The sequence below is a fragment of the Hipposideros armiger genome, unplaced genomic scaffold (assembly GCF_001890085.2).
Source record: "Hipposideros armiger isolate ML-2016 unplaced genomic scaffold, ASM189008v1 scaffold_87, whole genome shotgun sequence".
Taxonomy (NCBI): domain Eukaryota; kingdom Metazoa; phylum Chordata; class Mammalia; order Chiroptera; family Hipposideridae; genus Hipposideros; species Hipposideros armiger.
In genome coordinates this window covers 1129890-1147791 of record NW_017731437.1, presented here as the reverse complement: position 1 = coordinate 1147791, position 17902 = coordinate 1129890, and the positions used below count along the sequence as shown (strand labels likewise).

General features: G+C 49.5%; 2 protein-coding genes and 1 non-coding gene across 6 annotated transcripts; all 3 read right to left on the bottom strand.

Moving 5' to 3' along the window:
* Nucleotides 1–46: 46 nt before the first annotated feature.
* On the bottom strand, nt 47–4341 carry CDK3 (cyclin dependent kinase 3). Of its 4 annotated transcripts, none has more exons than XM_019644355.1 (8): nt 4223–4341; nt 3460–3724; nt 3059–3136; nt 2867–2987; nt 2605–2775; nt 2410–2511; nt 1924–2127; nt 47–775 (listed from the first exon to the last, which is right to left on the bottom strand). In XM_019644355.1, the coding sequence occupies exons 2-8, from the start codon at nt 3579–3581 to the stop codon at nt 650–652; spliced, it is 924 nt and encodes a 307-aa protein (XP_019499900.1). In that variant the 5' UTR covers nt 3582–3724; nt 4223–4341; the 3' UTR covers nt 47–649. The 4 variants fall into 4 exon arrangements, with proteins under 4 accessions (XP_019499900.1, XP_019499898.1, XP_019499899.1 ...); XM_019644353.1 differs by having other exon boundaries at nt 3460–3595; nt 4170–4262; XM_019644354.1 differs by having other exon boundaries at nt 3460–3595; nt 4223–4241.
* Nucleotides 4324–17897, bottom strand: TEN1 (TEN1 subunit of CST complex). The gene is made up of 4 exons (XM_019644356.1): nt 17647–17897; nt 10450–10584; nt 8849–9006; nt 4324–4760 (listed from the first exon to the last, which is right to left on the bottom strand). Exons 2-4 carry the CDS (start codon nt 10536–10538, stop codon nt 4639–4641), a joined length of 369 nt encoding a protein of 122 aa, XP_019499901.1. The 5' UTR covers nt 10539–10584; nt 17647–17897; the 3' UTR covers nt 4324–4638.
* On the bottom strand, nt 9526–9599 carry TRNAM-CAU (transfer RNA methionine (anticodon CAU)). The gene has a single exon. It is a non-coding gene; the product is annotated as a tRNA-Met (tRNA).
* Nucleotides 17898–17902: the final 5 nt, after the last annotated feature.

The following is a 17902-nucleotide window of genomic DNA, read 5'->3' as shown; positions in this document are numbered from 1 at the left end:
CCGTGGATGGCAAAGTCCTGCTGTCCTCCCAACCCCCGGCAAAAAACACGGGGAAACTCAAAGTGCATCACTTTTATTTCCTGTTCTTAAAGCCAGAGGCAAACAAATGTAACATCCTCAGTGACAACTACTTAGAACAGCCCACACACACCAACCTCCCCTGGGACCAGGAAAATGTCCCCTCTCTTCCTCACCTTGCTTCTCGTTTAACTTGGGACTCTTAACGGGAACTCAACTCTTCTCCCAAACATTTTAAAGCCAAAAAGACCAGCAGGGGGCACCCTTTACCTCAGGGTCTAACTGCAGCTGAGGGCTGGGCAGGTGAGTCGCCAGGAGGGCCTCGCTGGCAGCAGGGGCAGGCTTCCTGTCCTCCTCGGCACCTGTTGTTCCAGTGCCAAGGGGCCCAGTCTCTAACCCCTTCATGCATGGGGGGCTTCTGGGCCCCCATCTTGAAATGGCACCGCCAAACCCAACAAACAGCACAGGAACTCGCTAACCTGCAGGCAGGGCTAACCCAAACTCAGCCCTCTGACAGCTGATGCCAAATTCCTTAGAGCTCTGCTCCCCCCGCAGATATGTTTTCTTTCTTGGGAAGTGCGAGGGGAGGCAGCTGGGGCAGCAGCTGGAGAGAGGCTTTGAGGCCACATTCTCAGCGGCAGAAGTGCTCCAGCGCACAGCGGTGGGGGTCCGGCGGGGTCTCCGTGGACGAGAAGTATGCGTGAGCAAGGGCAGCCTTGGCTGAGATGCGCTGGCTGGGGCTGTACTGTAGGAGTTGCTGTGAAGGAAAGAAGGAAGGAGGAGGAGAGACTGGGCCTGAGTGTGGCCAGGGGAGGGAGAGGAATTTCCCTCCCAGGTAACACCAGGCTGGAGAGCCCCAAGCCCCAAAGTTGCCGCCTTCAGACCCAGAACTGCAGGAAGCCACTACCTCCCAGCTCAAAGACGCTCCTGGAATGTGGAGGTAAATTAGTTCTGGTCCAGCCCTGTTGAGTCACCCCCTCCCCCACCCGCCGGTCTCCTTCAGGCGACTGAGGCTGAGTCTGTCCTCCCTACCTTACTGAGGTTTCCAGGCCCCAGCCCACTTCTAGTTGAGACAGACTTCTCTGTGTGTATCAGGAAGTCGGGGAGCGTACTTGAGGGTGGGCAGGGACTCTGTGTCCCTAAACCCAGCCAGGCTGTGGAAGGACCCCACTGCCTTGGAGTAGCCAAGAGGGAGAGTGCCAGGAGCCTTGGTTGGAAGTCTGTGCTGTCCTGCTGGCACTGGGTTGGCAAACACAGAGGTCTGCACAGCTGGACACACAGCCTGCAGATGAAAATACTGCCCAGGCTGCCTGTGGTCCAGCACCAGGTTAAAGGGAGAGATGTGGCTGTGAGTCTTTGTGGGTGAGAATGGGCAGTCTGCCTAAGGCCTTCTGGGCAGTCTAGCCTGGGCCAGCCCAAGGGGTCAAGAGGGTGCAACAGGAGAGGTGAGTGAGGACAGTGGCAGCAGGAAACAGCCTGTGTGAAAGTACCCACTGGGGAAGGCCCTGTGGGGACTCCTGAGGCAGAGTGTGGTCCCTGCCAGGGAAAGCTTACAGCTTCGATGGGTAATAAGTCCACGGGGAAAACTACCAAAAACACAAGGCAACTTAGGAAAAAGGGGCAAGATTCACAGCATAAAAATGAAGCTAACTAGAAGAGCAACGTTTTAAAAGGGAAGATGAACACCGGACTTATCACGGCAGAGGGCTCCAGGTGGAACAATCAATACGCTCAGGGACAGAGGGACAAGCCAGCTGTATACAGAGGTCAGAAAAGTGGCCAGCTTGGACTCAAAAGGAGCCAGTTACATAAGACACTGGCTAACAAAGGGGACACTTCTGGTTGGAGCCGCAGCTGGAGGCAGGAGGCCTTTCTTGCCTTCCCCTGCCGCCCATCTGTACCTACCGTGAGCAGGTCCCTGCCTTCCTGTCCCAGATTGGGTACAATTTCCTCCAACCCCTTCCTGGTCCACTTGGGGAAGCTGCTCTTATAGTCAGGCAGTTGGGTGACTCCTGGCCACGTGGCTTCACTGGGTGTCCCCAGGGTTCGAAAGATACGAAAGAGCTGGTCAATCTCCGAGTCACCAGGAAACAGCGCTCTGCGGGTCACCTGGAGAGGGGACAAGGGGAAGGTGTGGGCCCACTCCCTTATCATTCAGAATCCATCACCAGATAAGAGGCCAGACCAGGGAGGCACCTTCAAGGACTCTTTCCCAGGGCTGTGCTAAGGATCCTGGCCTTTCTGGAATAAGGCCCGCTTCCTCAGTCCTTCAGCCAGTCCCAAATACCCCTTAACCCACTCCTCATAGAAGAATCAAGGGCCCCACCCCCATCCCAGTAGGACTCTACCTGTGGCCTCCCCGTGGCCATGTGTGTGCTTCTCTCTACCTACCATCTCTGCAAAGATGCAACCAACACTCCAGATATCCACAGCTGTTGAATAGAACTTGCTGCCCAAGAGGATCTCGGGGGCGCGATACCAGAGCGTCACCACCTGTGAGGACAAGAAAACAGCATCGTTCACGGTGGCTGAGGGCACGGGTGACATCCCTTCGGCTGCCCCTCTCGCCCTTTAGTCCTGCGGTACCTCGTGGGTGTAGGTGCGTAGGGGCACCCCGAAGGCTCGAGCCAGTCCAAAGTCAGCCAGCTTGATGGCACCCAACTCACTGATGAGCAGATTCTGGGGTTTCAGGTCTCGGTGGATGACCCGATGAGAGTGGCAGAAGTTCACCCCCTGCAGCAGCTGGAAGAGGTAGCTCTGGAATGGCGAATGTGAGAAGGAGCTGGCTGAGCGGAAGTGGGACCGGCTGACCCCAGCATCCGTGGCCTCCCCGTCCTTCTCTCCGCACCTTGACTAAATGCAGGGGGAGCTCGGAAGCTGGGGTAGAGTCCATGAACTTCTTCAGGTCCTGGCTGAGGAACTCGAACACCAGGTACAGCTTCTTCTCCTTGTGCATGACGTCGAGCAGCCTGGCCGGGTGAGGCCAGTCAGGATGTGGCTCCCAGGCGGACTGACCTCCCCGCCTCCTTCCCCACCTCACCTGACGATGTTGGGGTGCTTAAGCTCTTTGAGCAGGGAGATCTCCCTGATGGCAGTGCTTGGGACGCCCTCGGTCTCCCTGCAGGAGAGGAGAGTACAGCAGTGGAGGTAGGGAGCCAAGCAGGGCGCTTGTGGCCTGGGGGGGCGGGGGGTACTTGCGTTCCTTGCTCAGCGACGGGGCGCTGTGCTCCTGGGCACGTACCTACTCCCACCAGGGGCCTGGGGCAAAGCCCAGTCGGGGTGAGGACGAGTGAGGGCTGCACCTTTGTGGCCACCCGTGTAACTGGGCAGCATTCGGAAAGGGAGACGAATGTAAAACCCTGAGATGGGGGAGGGATGGGGGAGCTCCGGCCTGGGGGTCGCCTCTGGGCGGGGTGTTTCAGCGGCTGTCCCAGCACTCACTGATCCAGCCTGATCTTCTTAAGAGCCACGAGCTGCCCTGTCTCCTTGTTCTTGGCCTTATATACCACCCCATAGGTGCCCTCGCCAATCTTCTCCACCTTCTGGAACATGTCCATGTCCATGTCCGCAGAGCTGCCTGGAAAACAGACGGCACCTGGGGCGCTCGCCCCCAAGCCCAGGGCCTGTGCTGCGCCTCGCGGCCTCCATGGAACGCCTGGCTTCCCGGCTCTGAGGCGTTTGGCCCGCAGGGCTCGCCTGGCTCTGCCTGCCGGGACGCCCAGACTCAGGCACGGCTCCTGCCCCCCACCCCCGTCCCTGGGAAACTGGCCTGAAGAGGGGCGGCCCCTGGCCCAGCCCAGTCCAGGTGGGCACCCCCAGGCCGCCTGCCTGGTGCCCAGCCAGGAAGGGGACGGGCTACAGAGCGCAGGAGGGCCCCCACTTCTCATGCCGCAGTCCCCGCCTCTGCCGGGCCAGGCACGGGCTCTGGGGGATGAAGGCTGCCCAGAAGGGCTGCCTGGGGGGCTGGGGTCAGCTCAGGGCAGAGGTCAGGGTTCAGGAAGGGTTTCTGAAACCAAAGTCCTGCCCTAGGCCCCGGGGCCAGGGCGAGGGGTTAGGCCCGGCCTGTTTGGGACGCTCGGCTTCCTCTGAGGGCAGAACCTTGGTAGAATCAGCCCGCCCCGCACCCCCCACCCGTGTCCGGGGCTCCCCACCTGTACCAGGGGCCCACCAGCCCCTTCCCCTCAGGCCCAGTCCCAGAATTCACCAGGAACCCTGCGCTCCTGCAGCCTCACTGCCAGGCAGGCTGCCTGCCCCACGGCTCCCCCTGCTGGCCAGGGGTGGCGCTGCACCACGTGCACACAGCCATGTCTTGCCACTGGAGCCTTTATTCACCAGGACCCTCCGGAGATCACAACTCCACACGATGCACAGCCCCCCAGCACCCAGAGCTCAGCCTCCCACAGTCTCCTGGGGTCGGGGGAGACATCAGGCTTTGACACCTGCTCTCCAGGTTCTCATTTTTGGGACAATCCCAAATAAACAACCCATCCCCTCTTCTCTGCAGCTCCAGAAAAAGCTGTCACTCTGAGGAAGCCCCTGGGTCTTCTCGGCAGCAGCTCCAGCGTCCCCAGTGGGCTTCGCCACAGGAGCAGGCTGGGCGGGGTTCCCAGCTGCCACTTCCTACTGGTCACGTCTCCCTTCCCGCTGGTACATCCTCTGCTCTTGGATGGCTTGTTCCAACAAGGGAAGATTCACTCCTTCCACACACGTCAGCACCCGGGCCTTCACCACGGAACCTCCACCTAAAAGACACAGACACGAAGGCGCTAGCGGTGACGGATGCATTTCAGCTGTTTCCCCGCCACCTGGTTCTCAGTCCTGAGTTTTGAAGGCACAGGTAGGGGGGATGGCACACGGGCTGCTGGCAATTTTACTTGGGCCTCGGAACGGTGGGCCCGCCATGCGCTGTAGGCACATGTCTTGAACTTAGGGGTAGCCTGAAAATTCCACTTCTCCAGGGAGGAAGGGCCAGAGAGATGTACCCCCCCACACCCCCACCCCACACCCCCACCCACTTCCTTCCCTTGTCATCTTAATTCCTGCCACCTCCTCTATAGGTCCCAAGCGCCTGGGGTGGAGGCGGGGTCTCGGCCACCATCCTGTTCTCCATTTGTACCAGGAGAAGGGCCTGCTGGGCATCCTGGGACCCAGTGGCATTGGAAATCGGGGCAAAGAGAACCCCATATTTAATGACTCCAAGGGGAGAGTGTCCTTATAGGGGCAAGTCATCCCACCCTGGACGAGGGGCTAGCAGGGCTTCCAGAAGACGCTGTGGTGATCTGATGGAAAGGTGACATCAAACAGGAAAGACATCTGGGGTTCGTCCTAATGGTTTTTTCTCTTCTTTTTTAAAGTCTATGCCTAGCCTTCCTTCTAGTCTAGGCCGCTTTATTGACTTAACACAGCCTGGGGGCAGAGTTCAGAGTGCTGGGTTGTCTTGATTCCAGCCTTCAACACGGGAAGGTAAACTTGTCTGAAACATGAGGTCACCTGTGTGTCGTCAGCTTCTGTTGGCGCCAATGCTGGGCTATAGAGACTGTACGCCCCAGAGTGGAGTGGACATGTGACAGTATCTGGATCTATTGATCAGTGTACACTTGATTCGCATCCCTCAGGCCTCTTCAGGAATGGCTGGGCTAGCTATACTGATCAATCAGACAGGCTGTTTGCCTGAACTTCTGTTGGCACTGAGAGGCCTAGACCTTTTCTTGTGACACGTGTAACCCTAAGTAGTTTTCACAGTGTTCAGGACGACACAGGTGAGTGAGGACAACATCAGAAAGTCTCCTTCGCAATTAAACATCTCAACACAGGAGCTGAGGTGAGATGTTTCCTGCCTGCGAGATGTGGTTAGTTATTGGGCTTAATTTCACAGCACTTTCCCAGCACTAGTCCCTATCAGCTCTTTCCTGCCCTCGGCCTGAGGAGACCCTTCCTTCTAGATTTATATAGTGGATAACGCGTTGTTTCTCCCCGGGAATGAAAATTCATAGTTATTAAACATGGAAGTGAGCTTCAGAAAGACAAGTATCTCAAGGACCAAATTGGGCAAAAGGTCAATGGCATGAAAGGAACAGCGTTTGAAAAGGGCCGCAGGGAAGGGAGAAAGGAGTTTATGAACTAGACAGCTAGAGAAATCGTCCTTTAGAGCAATGTCTTCTCGCAGAGATCAACACCCTGGAGCAAGGAGGGACTGAGTTACAAGAGCAGTCGGACACTGTGGGTTGAGGACGGAGCAGGAGATGAGGGAGGGGTGACATGGAGAACAGACCCTTTTTTAGGAAATTTGACCGTGAAGGGGAGGAGGGTCACAGCTCAGTAGGGAAGATGGCCCCTCATCATCATCATTATTATGTTAATATGGAAGAGGCTCGAGTGCTTTATATGCTGAGAGGGAAGAACCAGTGGTAACAGGTTAAGGGTTCAGTCAGGAGAGCAAAGTGCCAGGGAAAGGCAGGCCATGAATACAGCGCAGAGGTCGCCCTCAGGCAGGAGGGCCCCTTCTCCCTCCCAGACTAGAGGGAAGGAGCTACGGATGGGAGTGGATGCCTGTAACTTGAGGAGGGACTGCTGCTGGGGCCTCAGTTTTACCTGAGATGTAAGGGGTGAGGTGATCTGCAGACAAGGACGGGGGTCTAGGTACCAGGTGAATGTCCACAATAGTCGTGGATCACGGAAAAAAGTGTGTTGACAGGGACATGACGGAGGGTTTCTAGGCCACATGGAGGGCCCCGTGAGTGAGGTAAGAGACCTTGCAATCATTGTGCTGGGAACCCGCTGAGCTTTGTGAATTTTCTCCCTCAACAGTCGGGTGGGACCCAACAGGGTTTAATCGGGCAGGAGTGACGGAAGGCAAGGGGTTCAAACTTCTGCCAGGAAAGTGACCGAAATGATAGCGAGGTCCAGCTGGAGGGGAGGACAGAGAGGACGGGAGGAAACAGAGGAGTCCAAAGTCTGAGGGTCCTGATGGGGCTGACGAGGGAGGCAGAAAGATTCGGAGGTACTGATGTTTCAGGTAGCAGAGGTGGGGGTGTTCTGGGAGTGGCCCCGGCCGTAGGAGGCAGAAGTGGGATGGACTGCGCGGTGGCAGAACTGGTTGGCCACGGATGAGAAGGGGAAAGGTGTGCAATGACAAACCCGAGGAGCCAGCAGGGTTCAGGCCCCACTTCTGTGGCGTGTGTGGCTTGGGCAGCTGACCAGGCCTCCAGGTGGGGTGGGGTGCGGGGGGGGACTGCTGTCTCAGGAAAAAGCCAGGTTTCAGGCAGGACCTTGAGGAGGTGAGAGCATAGAAAGGAGGCTTGAAGGTGGAAGAGCACAGGCCCCCGAGGACACACCGGGAGGGCCTGTGAAGGAGGAACAGAGGGCGGGTGGAAGAAAACAGAAGGGGTGGGATTTATGGGGTTTCTGGCGAGGGCGCCAAGGCAGCCTCATGTGGTAGGCAAGCGACCTGCAGCTTGGGAATTCTGTTAGGGACTCTGGAGCAGAGTGGGGAGATGCTACACCCCAACGCCTTCGTCCCTGAACAGGAAGCTCTCAGGCCCCTGGTTGGTGCCCGGAGAAGGTGACACAGCCGGCGAGTTTCGGCACACAGTTGGCATTTCTTCACCTTTTCTATCTCCTCAGCAAGCTCTTTCTGCAAACATTTCAGAAAGGTGACTTTAGGTGGCCTCTGGTCTGTCCTCAGAACTGCCAACCTTGTCCCAGGCTATGACTGGTTGACCTCTGTGTCCCCACAGGACTTTGGATTTGACTGGGGGCCAGACACGTAGAGAGGAAGGTTTGAAACCGGCCACACCATGTCCCCTCTGCCCAGGCTGGGGGTGAAGTGGCCACTTCTGTGCTCAGCCCAGGCTCTGCCCCTCTCTGCTCATTGTCATCTTTCTTTCCTTGTGTCAGCTGATGATGAGCAAATGATGAGCACGTATGACTTTTAGAAACTTGGGGAAATTTTTTTTTAAGAAAGAAAAAGAGAAATACAGCTTATGACATAAGCGGTAAACTAGCCACAGCCTAGGAAGAATGCTGCCTGATCTGAAGGTTGATGATGCAGGTTCAATTTTTCTGCTTCTTTTTTTGGCCAGAATACTTCAGAGTGGGGCTGTGTGCCTTCCTGGTGCGTCACCACCGAGGCCTGTGATTGATCACTCTGCCTTGGGTAATGGTTGCATCGATCGGGCAGCCATTTTTTCTCTCTCAATTTCTCTGTCTTCCTTTTTTTTCTTTCTCAGTTTATACTTTAACTTTTTTTCCCATTTATTTCTTCCTACAAATAATTCTAAATGTCTGCTCAGGTCCTGCCCTTGTCCTGGCCTGCTGTCCCCATCTTAGTTTCAACCCTTCCCTGTATTTGAGGGGAGGGGGAGGTGGTCAGTCGGTTCCCTGGAGTTCCCCAGACTTACTGCAAGGCCAGGAGTGCAGGAGAAAGCCTCAGGTGATTTGGGCCAAGTCAAAGTGAAAATCGTTCAGACAAAGGCCTTTGTACCCATGCCCAGCCCTCCTTCCGATACCTGTCTCAAGTCAATTATGAGGGCAGGAGCTCTGTGAATGCAAAGGCTTAAGCCTGAATAAAGATGAACTTCTATGAAATCAAATAGAATTAAAGTCAGCACCATTTCATCACCTTTTTTTTTTTCTAGCGCATTTCATCCAGAGTTAAAAATCACTGACTTTTAGAAAGTAAAAGTAAATCAAGAAACAAATGGAAGGAATGTTAACCCCGGGGAGGGACTCCTGTTGGGTCAGCAGCCGGGCCCAGTCCTAACCGAGGCACCCAAAAGGCTGCCCAACCCAGGACCCAGAAGGAAAAAGCGTGTGTGAGGCCCTGGCTTACCCTTCTGGTGCTCTAGGTCCCCCAGGACAACGTAGAGGGAGCCCACCTGGGCTTCGAATGGCTCCACCCACTTGGTAGAGATAATGATCTGGTGCTGGTCAGATCCGTGCTGAGCCGTCAGGGTGACCTGGGACTGGGTCATGTCGTAGAGGCACAACCTGGCAGTCCGAGAGAAAGGACGATCATTTCTATCCATGGACACCGCCACCACACAGCTTGAAAGCTTTGGGGAGGCCAGTAAATCCATGGGAAAATGGTCAGCCTTACTCTGATCAGACAAAATAAAAATGGCAGCAACAAATCAGAAATACTGTTTTCAGTCTATACATTGTTGAGGTATAAATTACATGCGTTAAAAGGTACCTGTTCATTGAGTGTTGACAAAAGTATACACTGGTGTAATCACCACCCCAATCAAGATTTAGAATATTTCTATCACCCCAAAAAGTTCCTTTGTGCCCCTTTGAAGTCAATCTCTCCATCTCCCACCCCAGGCAACCCCTGATCTGCTCTTGGTCTCTAGAAATGAGTTTTCCTACTCAAGCATCTCATATAAATGGAATTATCACAGCATGTATTTTTTTTTAATTATTATTGGGAAATGGTGTGTTTTTCCAGGACCCATCAGCTCCAAGTCAAGTAGTTGTTTCAATCTAGTTGTGGAGGGCACAATTCAGTGGCCCATGCAGGGATCGAACCAGCAACCTTGGTGTTATGAGCACTGCGCTCTAACCACCTGAGCTAACCGGCCACCCCATAGCATGTATTCTTTTGTGTCTAGTTTCTTTCACTGAGCATCTGGGATTTGCGTCCTTTTATATATCCCCTAGAACCCTGATTAGCAGTGAACCATGTAGCCAACAGGATACTGCAGAAATGACTGACAGGGTTAGGTCCTAAAAGGCGCTGTGGCTTCCTCATTGCTCTATGTGTTGGATCACTCATTCTGGGGAAAGCTGCCATGTTATGAAGACCGACAGGCAGCCCTATGGAGAAATCTAAATTATGACAAACTGAGTCTTCTTGACAAACGCCAGCACTAGCTCACCTAACATGTGAATGAGTCACCCTAGAAGCAGGTCCTCCAGGTCCAGTCCAGCCTTCAGATGTTGGCAGCCCTGGCCAATATCTTAACTGCGATCTTATAAGTTAACCAGCCAGAACCACCCAGCTAATCCACTCCCAAGTTCCTGACCCATAGTAACTATGAAATAATAAGCTTTTGTTGTCATTTTAAGCCACTAAATTTTGGGGTAATTTGTTACACAACAATATATGACTAACATGGTGTGTGTGCATGTGTGTGTGTGTGTATGCTCACCCACTCACATATACATATATACATATATACACATATGAAAAGTATGTAAAATGATCACCAAAGGGTTAGCAGTGGTTATTCGGACAGTGGGATTACAGGTGATTTTGCTCGCTTTCTTTACACTTTTATGGATTGTCGACATTTTTCACAATGAATGTATATTAATTTTTTAGCATTTTAAAAATAATTAGATGAAATTATAATAAAACTATTTTAATTGTTTTTGGGGGGTAGCCACTTAAACATAACCCCCACCTTGAAAAAAAACAATCCTTCTCACCTGCCAAAAGTTCTCAGCGCGTCCCCGTCAGGAACTTGGCCAGTACTGACCTCCCAGGGGAAGTAATAGATCCCAGGTTTGGGCAGCATGGTTGACTCCTGTCACCAAATAGTTCAGATGGATTTTTGAAAAGTCCTAATAAACCAAGCAGACCACAAGATGGAGATTAGCAGATGATACCTGAGACTCAGTGGGTGGGGGATTAAAATTTAAACAAAAATTTTTTGATAGGTTATGCATTCACATATTTTGAAAAACGAACATACAAAAGCTCTATGTGGAGAAATATTGTTCCTACTCCAGTTCCTAGGCAACGCCCTCCTTAGCCCTCTGAAGTCGGGGGGGGGGGTCATAAAAGGGCAGATGGTGATACGTGGTCTGTCACAACTACTCAACTCTGCCACTAGCGTAGGAAAACACAGACACTACAAACGATACAAACGAGCGTGGCTTGTTCCTCAAACTTGATTTCCCTCCACACTAAGAAACGTGCACTTATTTCCCCTCTATACTATGTATACGTGCTGTTCTGCATCTCAAGTTTTTTTTTCACTACTGTATTTTGATACTTGTTCATACTTGTACATAAAGGGAGTCTTCCTGTTTTTTTTAAATCAACTTGTTATTTTAGAATAGTTTTAGATTTATTTAAAAAAAAACTTGTAAAGATGCTAAGAGAATTCCTACATTCATCACACCCAGCTGTCCCTATAATTAACTTCCTACATTGGGGTGACACATTTGTCACGATTAATGAACCCATACAGATATGTTGTTACTAACTCGACTCCAATCTTTATTAATGGATTTCCTTAGTTTTTCCCTAATGTCCTTTTCTGTTACAGAGTCCCTTCCAGGATACTACATTACATTTAGTTGTCACATCTCCTTAGACTCCTCTGGGCTGTGACAGCGTCTCAGACTTTCCTTGTTTTTTGATGACCTTGAGAGTTTTGAGGTATGTTGGTCAGGTTATTTTGTAGAATGTCCTTCAATTTGGGTTTGTCTGATGTTTTTCTCATGGTTAGACTGCGGTTATGGGTTTTTGTTATAATTTTTAAAAAGAGAAAGCGAAGGCTGGTTAAATAAGTTATGTAATAACAATCAAATGGAACACTCAGCAGGCTTTTTAAGAAGATGGGGCATTATATATACTCATATGGCAGGATCTCCAAGATGTACTATCAGGAAACAAAGCAAGGAGCAGACGTGTACATATAATATGCACATTTGTGTGTGTGAGAGAGAAAGAGCAACTCCATAACACGAGAAGCTCTGTGTAGAATATGCTAGTCAAGTGGGGATTCAGCAATAATTATTCAATGACAAAGGGATCCTGACGGTGAGAGCCTTCAACTATTCCTCATAGGCCAAGGAAGTGGAGACATGCACAAAGAAAATGGTAATTAAATAACCCCAACGAAGATCCTTGCAGAAATTAGATGACACAGCTTTAATCCAGAAGTTCAATGTAACTTAGAATCTTGCACAATTGGTTTCAGTGTCCTCTGCGGGGAGGTCACTGGCAGTGCTGTCAGTCCATGTTCCATGGTCATTTCAAGACAGTGTGCCCAGAACGGGTTTGACGGGTGCAGCCCAGGAGCAACCGGCCAAGTTCATGTCTTTCCCCCTAAATGAAGCTGTTCAGCATTCTGGGACCAGGGAGCAGAGCCGTTTCAGTCACCAGAAATGAGACAACCCCCTAATCATCTTTGGCATGACAGAGAAGCAAAGAAACCCAAACAACAACAAAAACAAAAATGCCAAGAAATTGTACTGCTTCCTATTTGGGATAACAATCCCATCCAATCTAGCAAAAAACTGAAACTTCAGAATCTTTTCTAAGGTAATTTTTCTACTCTTACGCACGTATATATTATAAGCTAGGCTATAAGTAACTACGTCATTAAATTTATTTATTTTTAACGTTACCATACAGTAGAATCGACTCTTTGGGAGGTCATACACTTTCATAGCCTTTAACTTCATTAATTATTTTTTTTCAAACAAAAGTTGCTATGTGTTTCTTAAGACACTTCTGCTGAATAAAAACAGCTGGCTCAATAAATCATTATCCACATATTATCATACATTCAATAAAGTTTCTGAGTAGATATATCAGGACAGGCTTGTCTTGTGGCTCAACTGGATTTCAAATAATCTCCTTAGACGTCTGAGTAATGCTGCAACCTGTAATTCACGGCTTTGCCCTTTTCATTCTCCAAGGCACTTCTGGGAGAAAAAAAAAATCCATGGTATGAACAAGAGAGTTATTCTTCTTTTTACCGACTGGGAAGTTTGAAACTACTGTACAGGAAGCCTGGTGAACCAATCTGACTGCTGCTTCCATTTTTTTCTGAAGCAATGCCCAAGATTTCTGTCGTGGGATTGAAGGTCATAGAAGTAACCAAGCTCCTTACAGCTTTATCAGCTCTGGGATTGTTTTTCTGAAGACAAGAATCTTGACTGTATATGTTTACCACTCCCCAATTGGACTAGATTATAAAAGGATGTAACTCAGGAACAGCTGGATGGAAGAGCAGAGGGCGAGGTCTGTGGGAAGGGGCGGGGAGCTTCCACGCTCTCTGAGGGCACCACTCTCCTCGCACCTCCGCACGTTCACCGACCCAGAAGCAACTCATTAATGTTTTAAAAGTTACAATTCTTTGTTGGCCTATATTGCACAATGACTCTTCAACATGAAAACTCGAGTTACGCCATGTGGTTTGAACTATGGCCTCCAATGGTTTTATCATGTGGGGATTATGACAAATTTTAAATGGAATCTCAACTAAATGAATTCCACAGTAACCAAGTCAAAGGATTATTTTACTATGTCTTTAAAAGTTTTGCAATCACCAGAGGAAAATATATTCAGAGAAGAAGCATCGATGGATGTTAAAAGTACTGGGTACAAAAAAAAAAGTACCGGGTACGTTTGATGAGAAACAGGATATTCAGGTATCTCCCCACAGATTACCTATTAATTACAAAGAGAAAAATGGGCCACTTGACAGAAACTTAGCAAATACAACCTTCATGTTCCTCCTGGATACGATGCCCTGAGACGGACACGTTGGTTTTTGGTATTCCTGCAAAAAATGCACAATCTGATTCTAGTCATGAAGAAACAGCAGACAAATCTGAATTGAGGGACATTCTACACAATAACTGGCTTACACACTTCCAAAGTGTCAAAGTCACAGAAGAAGACAAAGAAGCTGCTCCAGTTAAAAGAGACTAAAATGATATGACAACTCTTAAGGGTTGAGTTGTCCCCCCAAAAAAGACATGTTGGGAGCCCCAGCCCCCCATACCTCACAATGTGACCTTAGGGGCGGCTGGTTAGCTCAGTGGGTTAGAGTGCAGTGCTTCTAACACCAAGGTTGCTGGTTTGATCCCCACATGGGCCACTGAGATGCACCCTCCACAACTAGATTGAAACAGCTACTTGTCCTGGAGCTGATGGGTCCTGGAAAAACACACTGTTCCCCAATTAAAAAAAAAATGTGACCTTATCTGGAGAGAGGGTCTTTAGAGAGTAACCAAATTAAAATCGGGTCACTAGGGAGGGCCCTACACCAAGACTAGTGTCCTTGTGAAAAGGGGAAAGTTTGGATACAGAGACAGACATGCACACAAGAAGGTCAGAGACTGGGGTGATGTGTGAAGGAGCCAAGGAACGCCCAGGATTGCCAGCAAACTATCAGCAGCTAAAGAGAGGCCTCGGGCAGATTCGCCCTCAGCCTCAGAAGGAACCCACCCTGTCCACATCTTAATGCTGGACTTCGCCTCCAGAACTGTGAGACAATACATTTCTGTTGTGTAAGCTGCCCAGTCTGTGGTACTTTGTTATAGCAGCCTGAGCAAATAACACAACTAAATGTAATTCTTCCTGGGTTCAATCTTGGTTGGGAGATAAAACTGTTAAATAAATGACACTATTGGACCATTGTAAATCAATGAAAGGTGTGCAGATAACAGTATTGTATCGATGTTAAGTTTCCTTAATTTGATAATTGCTGTTCTCCTGTTCTCTTTGTCCACTTAGGTGGGTTCTTGGGAGACAGAAGAAATAGGTACAGGTGGACAATGTTTTAATCAGAACCCCCACTGCCTTAAAGCCACCTCTCGCCATCCCTGACTGCGCCAGTCTCCCATCTGCTCAAGCCTGGGAGTCACTCTTGATGTCTCCCTTTCTCTCATAGCCTCATCCAATCCACCACCAATTTCTGTCATTTCTACCTCAAAATACATATTGAATTTATGCGCTTCACTCCATCTCCATGGTTACCACCTTGGTCCAAGCCTACACCGGCTTTATAACTAGTCTCGTTGTTTCCACTCTTGTCCTTCCATAGTCCATTCTCTTCATAACAACCAAGTGCTGTTTTAAAATAGAAAATATGCCACAGGGAGTATTTTTTGCCAAAACCTCAAGTCTGAATCTAATAAAGCCTCTAGATCTAACAGCTTACAGAAAATACAGAGACAGAGGAACATGTTAAAGACATCACAGAGATGGCAAAATCCAGACTGGGAAATTCTCATGAAAAATGAACTAGGTTTTTCAACAAGTTCAGGAAAAAAAACATATAGGGATAACCGTATACATTAAAAGAAGCTTAAGATTCATATTAACCAACTGCAATGTGTGAACTTTGTGGAGATGCTGATTTGAACAAACCAACTGTAGACAATGTTTTTTATGAAACAGGGAAATCTGGATATTGATTGGATCTGTGATGACAATAAGGAATTTTTGTTAAGTGTGATAATACTATTGTGATTATGCTAAAAGTAAAGAGACGTAGTGAAACTTTTTTTGGATGATATGAAATTTGCTTCAAATTTATGTGGTGGGGGAGAAGGTGGGGAGTGGGGATTATGTGGGGTTCGTTATATTATTCTTTGTACAGGTTTGAAATTTTCCATAGTAAAAGGTTTTAAAATGTATACGGATCACACAGCCTCATTCAAAACCTATTAAAGGATTCCCATCATACCTATTAAACTCAGTCTGCACGCTGGCCCATAATGCCACATGCTGTCTGTACCTGGCCCACCTTTCTGCCACTGTTTGCCATCACCCTTCTCCTAGTTCACCCTCCCCTCGGGACCTGCACACTTGGCACTTGGTTTTCCTTAGACTGGAACAGTCTTCCCCAGACCTTCGCATGGCCGGTTCTCTCTCTTCGCTCAGGTCCTACTTCCTAGTTCACCTACCCCCCTCCTCAGCGAGACCTTCCTGACCACCCCACCTAAAATAGCATTCTCCACCACTCCCAGTCACTCTGTCCCCTCACCTTGATTTATTTCATTCATTGCAGTTTACTAAATAATAGAAGTTACTACACAATAGTGACTTGTTTACCAGGTTAATGTCTATGCCTCCCACTAGATCACCAGCTCCATGAAGGCAGGACTCTGCATTATTCCTCAGTGTATTCTCTGTGCTTAATACAGCACCTGGGACATTAGTAAACGTTTATTGAGTGGATGAATGTATTCATGAGGAAGAGAGTGAAAACCATAACCATGTACTCCCACAGTCAGCCTGGACACAAAGAACCCAAACCACACCTTACTGCCTACATTAATGTGACTTGGTGGTCCCATGCCTTCGCCGGCACTTTTTTACTCTTCTTAGTCCATAGGTCGGCAAACTTTTGAGATGGAACATAACAAAAGAGCTGCATGTGGCTCGGGAGCCGCAGTCTGTCGACTCCTGTCCTAGACTGTCCAGCCCAGGCAAATGGTTTGAACATCAACAGCCATTTTGCCCACTGAGATTCTCTGAATTCCCTCACCTTATTTTTTCCACCAATTTTGGACTGCTGTACAGTGGTTCTTACCCAATCCTGAGCAAGACCCTGAACTGAAAGACCCGCCTTAAACCAAACTACCTATTCTCAAAAAATTCTGGCCTTACCTCTGCGACACTGGAGTGTTCTCCCTTACATGACTAAGCAATAAACTCGGCTGTGTTGTATATATAAGCTGTGTTAGAGCCAGCTTTTGGGATACAATCCAAACACAGCGGCCAAACTAATGTTAATGCCCGGGGCATTAAAAACAGCATCAGTTAACAGTGCCTTGCTAGGAGCTCGAGACAAAAGGAACAATCAGTAATAACGATCTTGTCCTTACTTAAAAATTTGTTATTTTGTTTACTGTGGATTTTCTTGCATTAATTTTCATTTAAATGTTGCGTTAAAACACTATTAATCTTGATTTTTTTAGTGCTCCCTTAAATTTTGTGTCGGAGGGGGATTGCCTCCCTCCTCCTACCCTATTCCCAATACTAAAAACTGATGCAGTAAGAACAGTGTTAAATGTACAGTCTAAAAAACAACCGGGCTTGAGTATGTTATTTAAAGTTACAAAGGTAAAAGTAGGGAGGTATAAAGGCAATGGTGTAGAGAGCTTTATCTTTATTACCGTGGTATGAAGTCACAAGTAAAACGAACAAATCGAGAAACAGCATTTAAGGATTTTACTTATCAATTTTTTAGGAATCAGAACTAAAACACAATTTAATTAAAAGTAGCTGCTTCTGAAAATGGGGAACTTTTGTTTTTCATTACAAATCCTTCTATACTAGGTTTTGTTTTGTTTTGTTTAATTTTTATTTTTTTTTATTTTTTTAAGCTGAACCATTCTGCCACCTGTTGGTAGCTCAGCGGCTGCTCAGCTCGGGCCGGGCTATACCAGGTTTTTTTTAAAGTGTGCACGTACAACTTTGATGACGATGGTAATTGTGAAAAGAGTGAAGTGTGGATTTCAAGATCTCTAAGCACAGGGCTAGCTAGCTCAGTCGCATTCTAAGTCTGCGTCCATCCCATCAACAGGAGGTTGTGCCCGCAATCCCACAGCCAGAGCGCCGCCGCCCACGCCTCTGGCAGCAAAGATGCCATTAACTTAACAAAAGATAACTGGAGCCTCTCCACAGTGCTCCTTTTGTCCCCGTCGTTTTCTGATCCAATTCGGGAGGGTTTTGGAAAACCCTACAACCTCCCCTAGCAACTCCGCAAAGCCGATAGGTTCACCCCCGGGACCTTCACTCTCCATCCCCTCTCTTTACCCAGGAGGCCTAGGCGCCGGGACCCGGAAGCGGCGGGGGTCGGCCAGCCCCAAGGCGCAGGCGCAGTCCTCCTCCGCCTCATTTTCCCGCCCCTTCCCAATCCCCACGCCAACCTGTGTCGGTGTCTCGGCGGACTCGGGTTCTCTCTTTCCGCCCCGCCCAATCACGTGACGACGGAGGGGCAGGTTACCGAGCGCGCCTCGCCTTTCCCCGGGGCAATTTCTTGACTTTCTTCCGGGGTCTCCTCCCCCGCGGCTCTCCTGGCCGAGAGCTGGCGCTCGCCCGCCCAGTGGCCCACGCCGGCGCCGCCTCTTCCTTGGCTGCGGTCGGTCTCGTGCCGCTGGGCGGCGGGGAAGGGGAAGGGGAAGG

What these genes read in the sequence shown, in the direction of transcription:
- CDK3 (XM_019644352.1), bottom strand. Translation starts at nt 3,905, where the DNA reads ATGAGAAGTGGGGGCCCTCCTGCGCTCTGTAGCCCGTCCCCTTCCTGG. An exon ending in AAGAAGATCAGGCTGGATCA is followed by an intron (nt 3,137 to 3,459) that starts GTGAGTGCTGGG and finishes CCTCTCCTGCAG; the next exon opens with GGAGACCGAGGGCGTCCCAA. An exon ending in GTTGCATCTTTGCAGAGATG is followed by an intron (nt 2,128 to 2,409) that starts GTAGGTAGAGAG and finishes TCCCCTCTCCAG; the next exon opens with GTGACCCGCAGAGCGCTGTT.
- TEN1 (XM_019644356.1), bottom strand. Translation starts at nt 10,538, where the DNA reads ATGCTGCCCAAACCTGGGATCTATTACTTCCCCTGGGAGGTCAGTACT. An exon ending in GCGCTGAGAACTTTTGGCAG is followed by an intron (nt 9,007 to 10,449) that starts GTGAGAAGGATT and finishes TCGGACTGCCAG; the next exon opens with GTTGTGCCTCTACGACATGA. An exon ending in GGACCTAGAGCACCAGAAGG is followed by an intron (nt 4,761 to 8,848) that starts GTAAGCCAGGGC and finishes TGTGTCTTTTAG; the next exon opens with GTGGAGGTTCCGTGGTGAAG.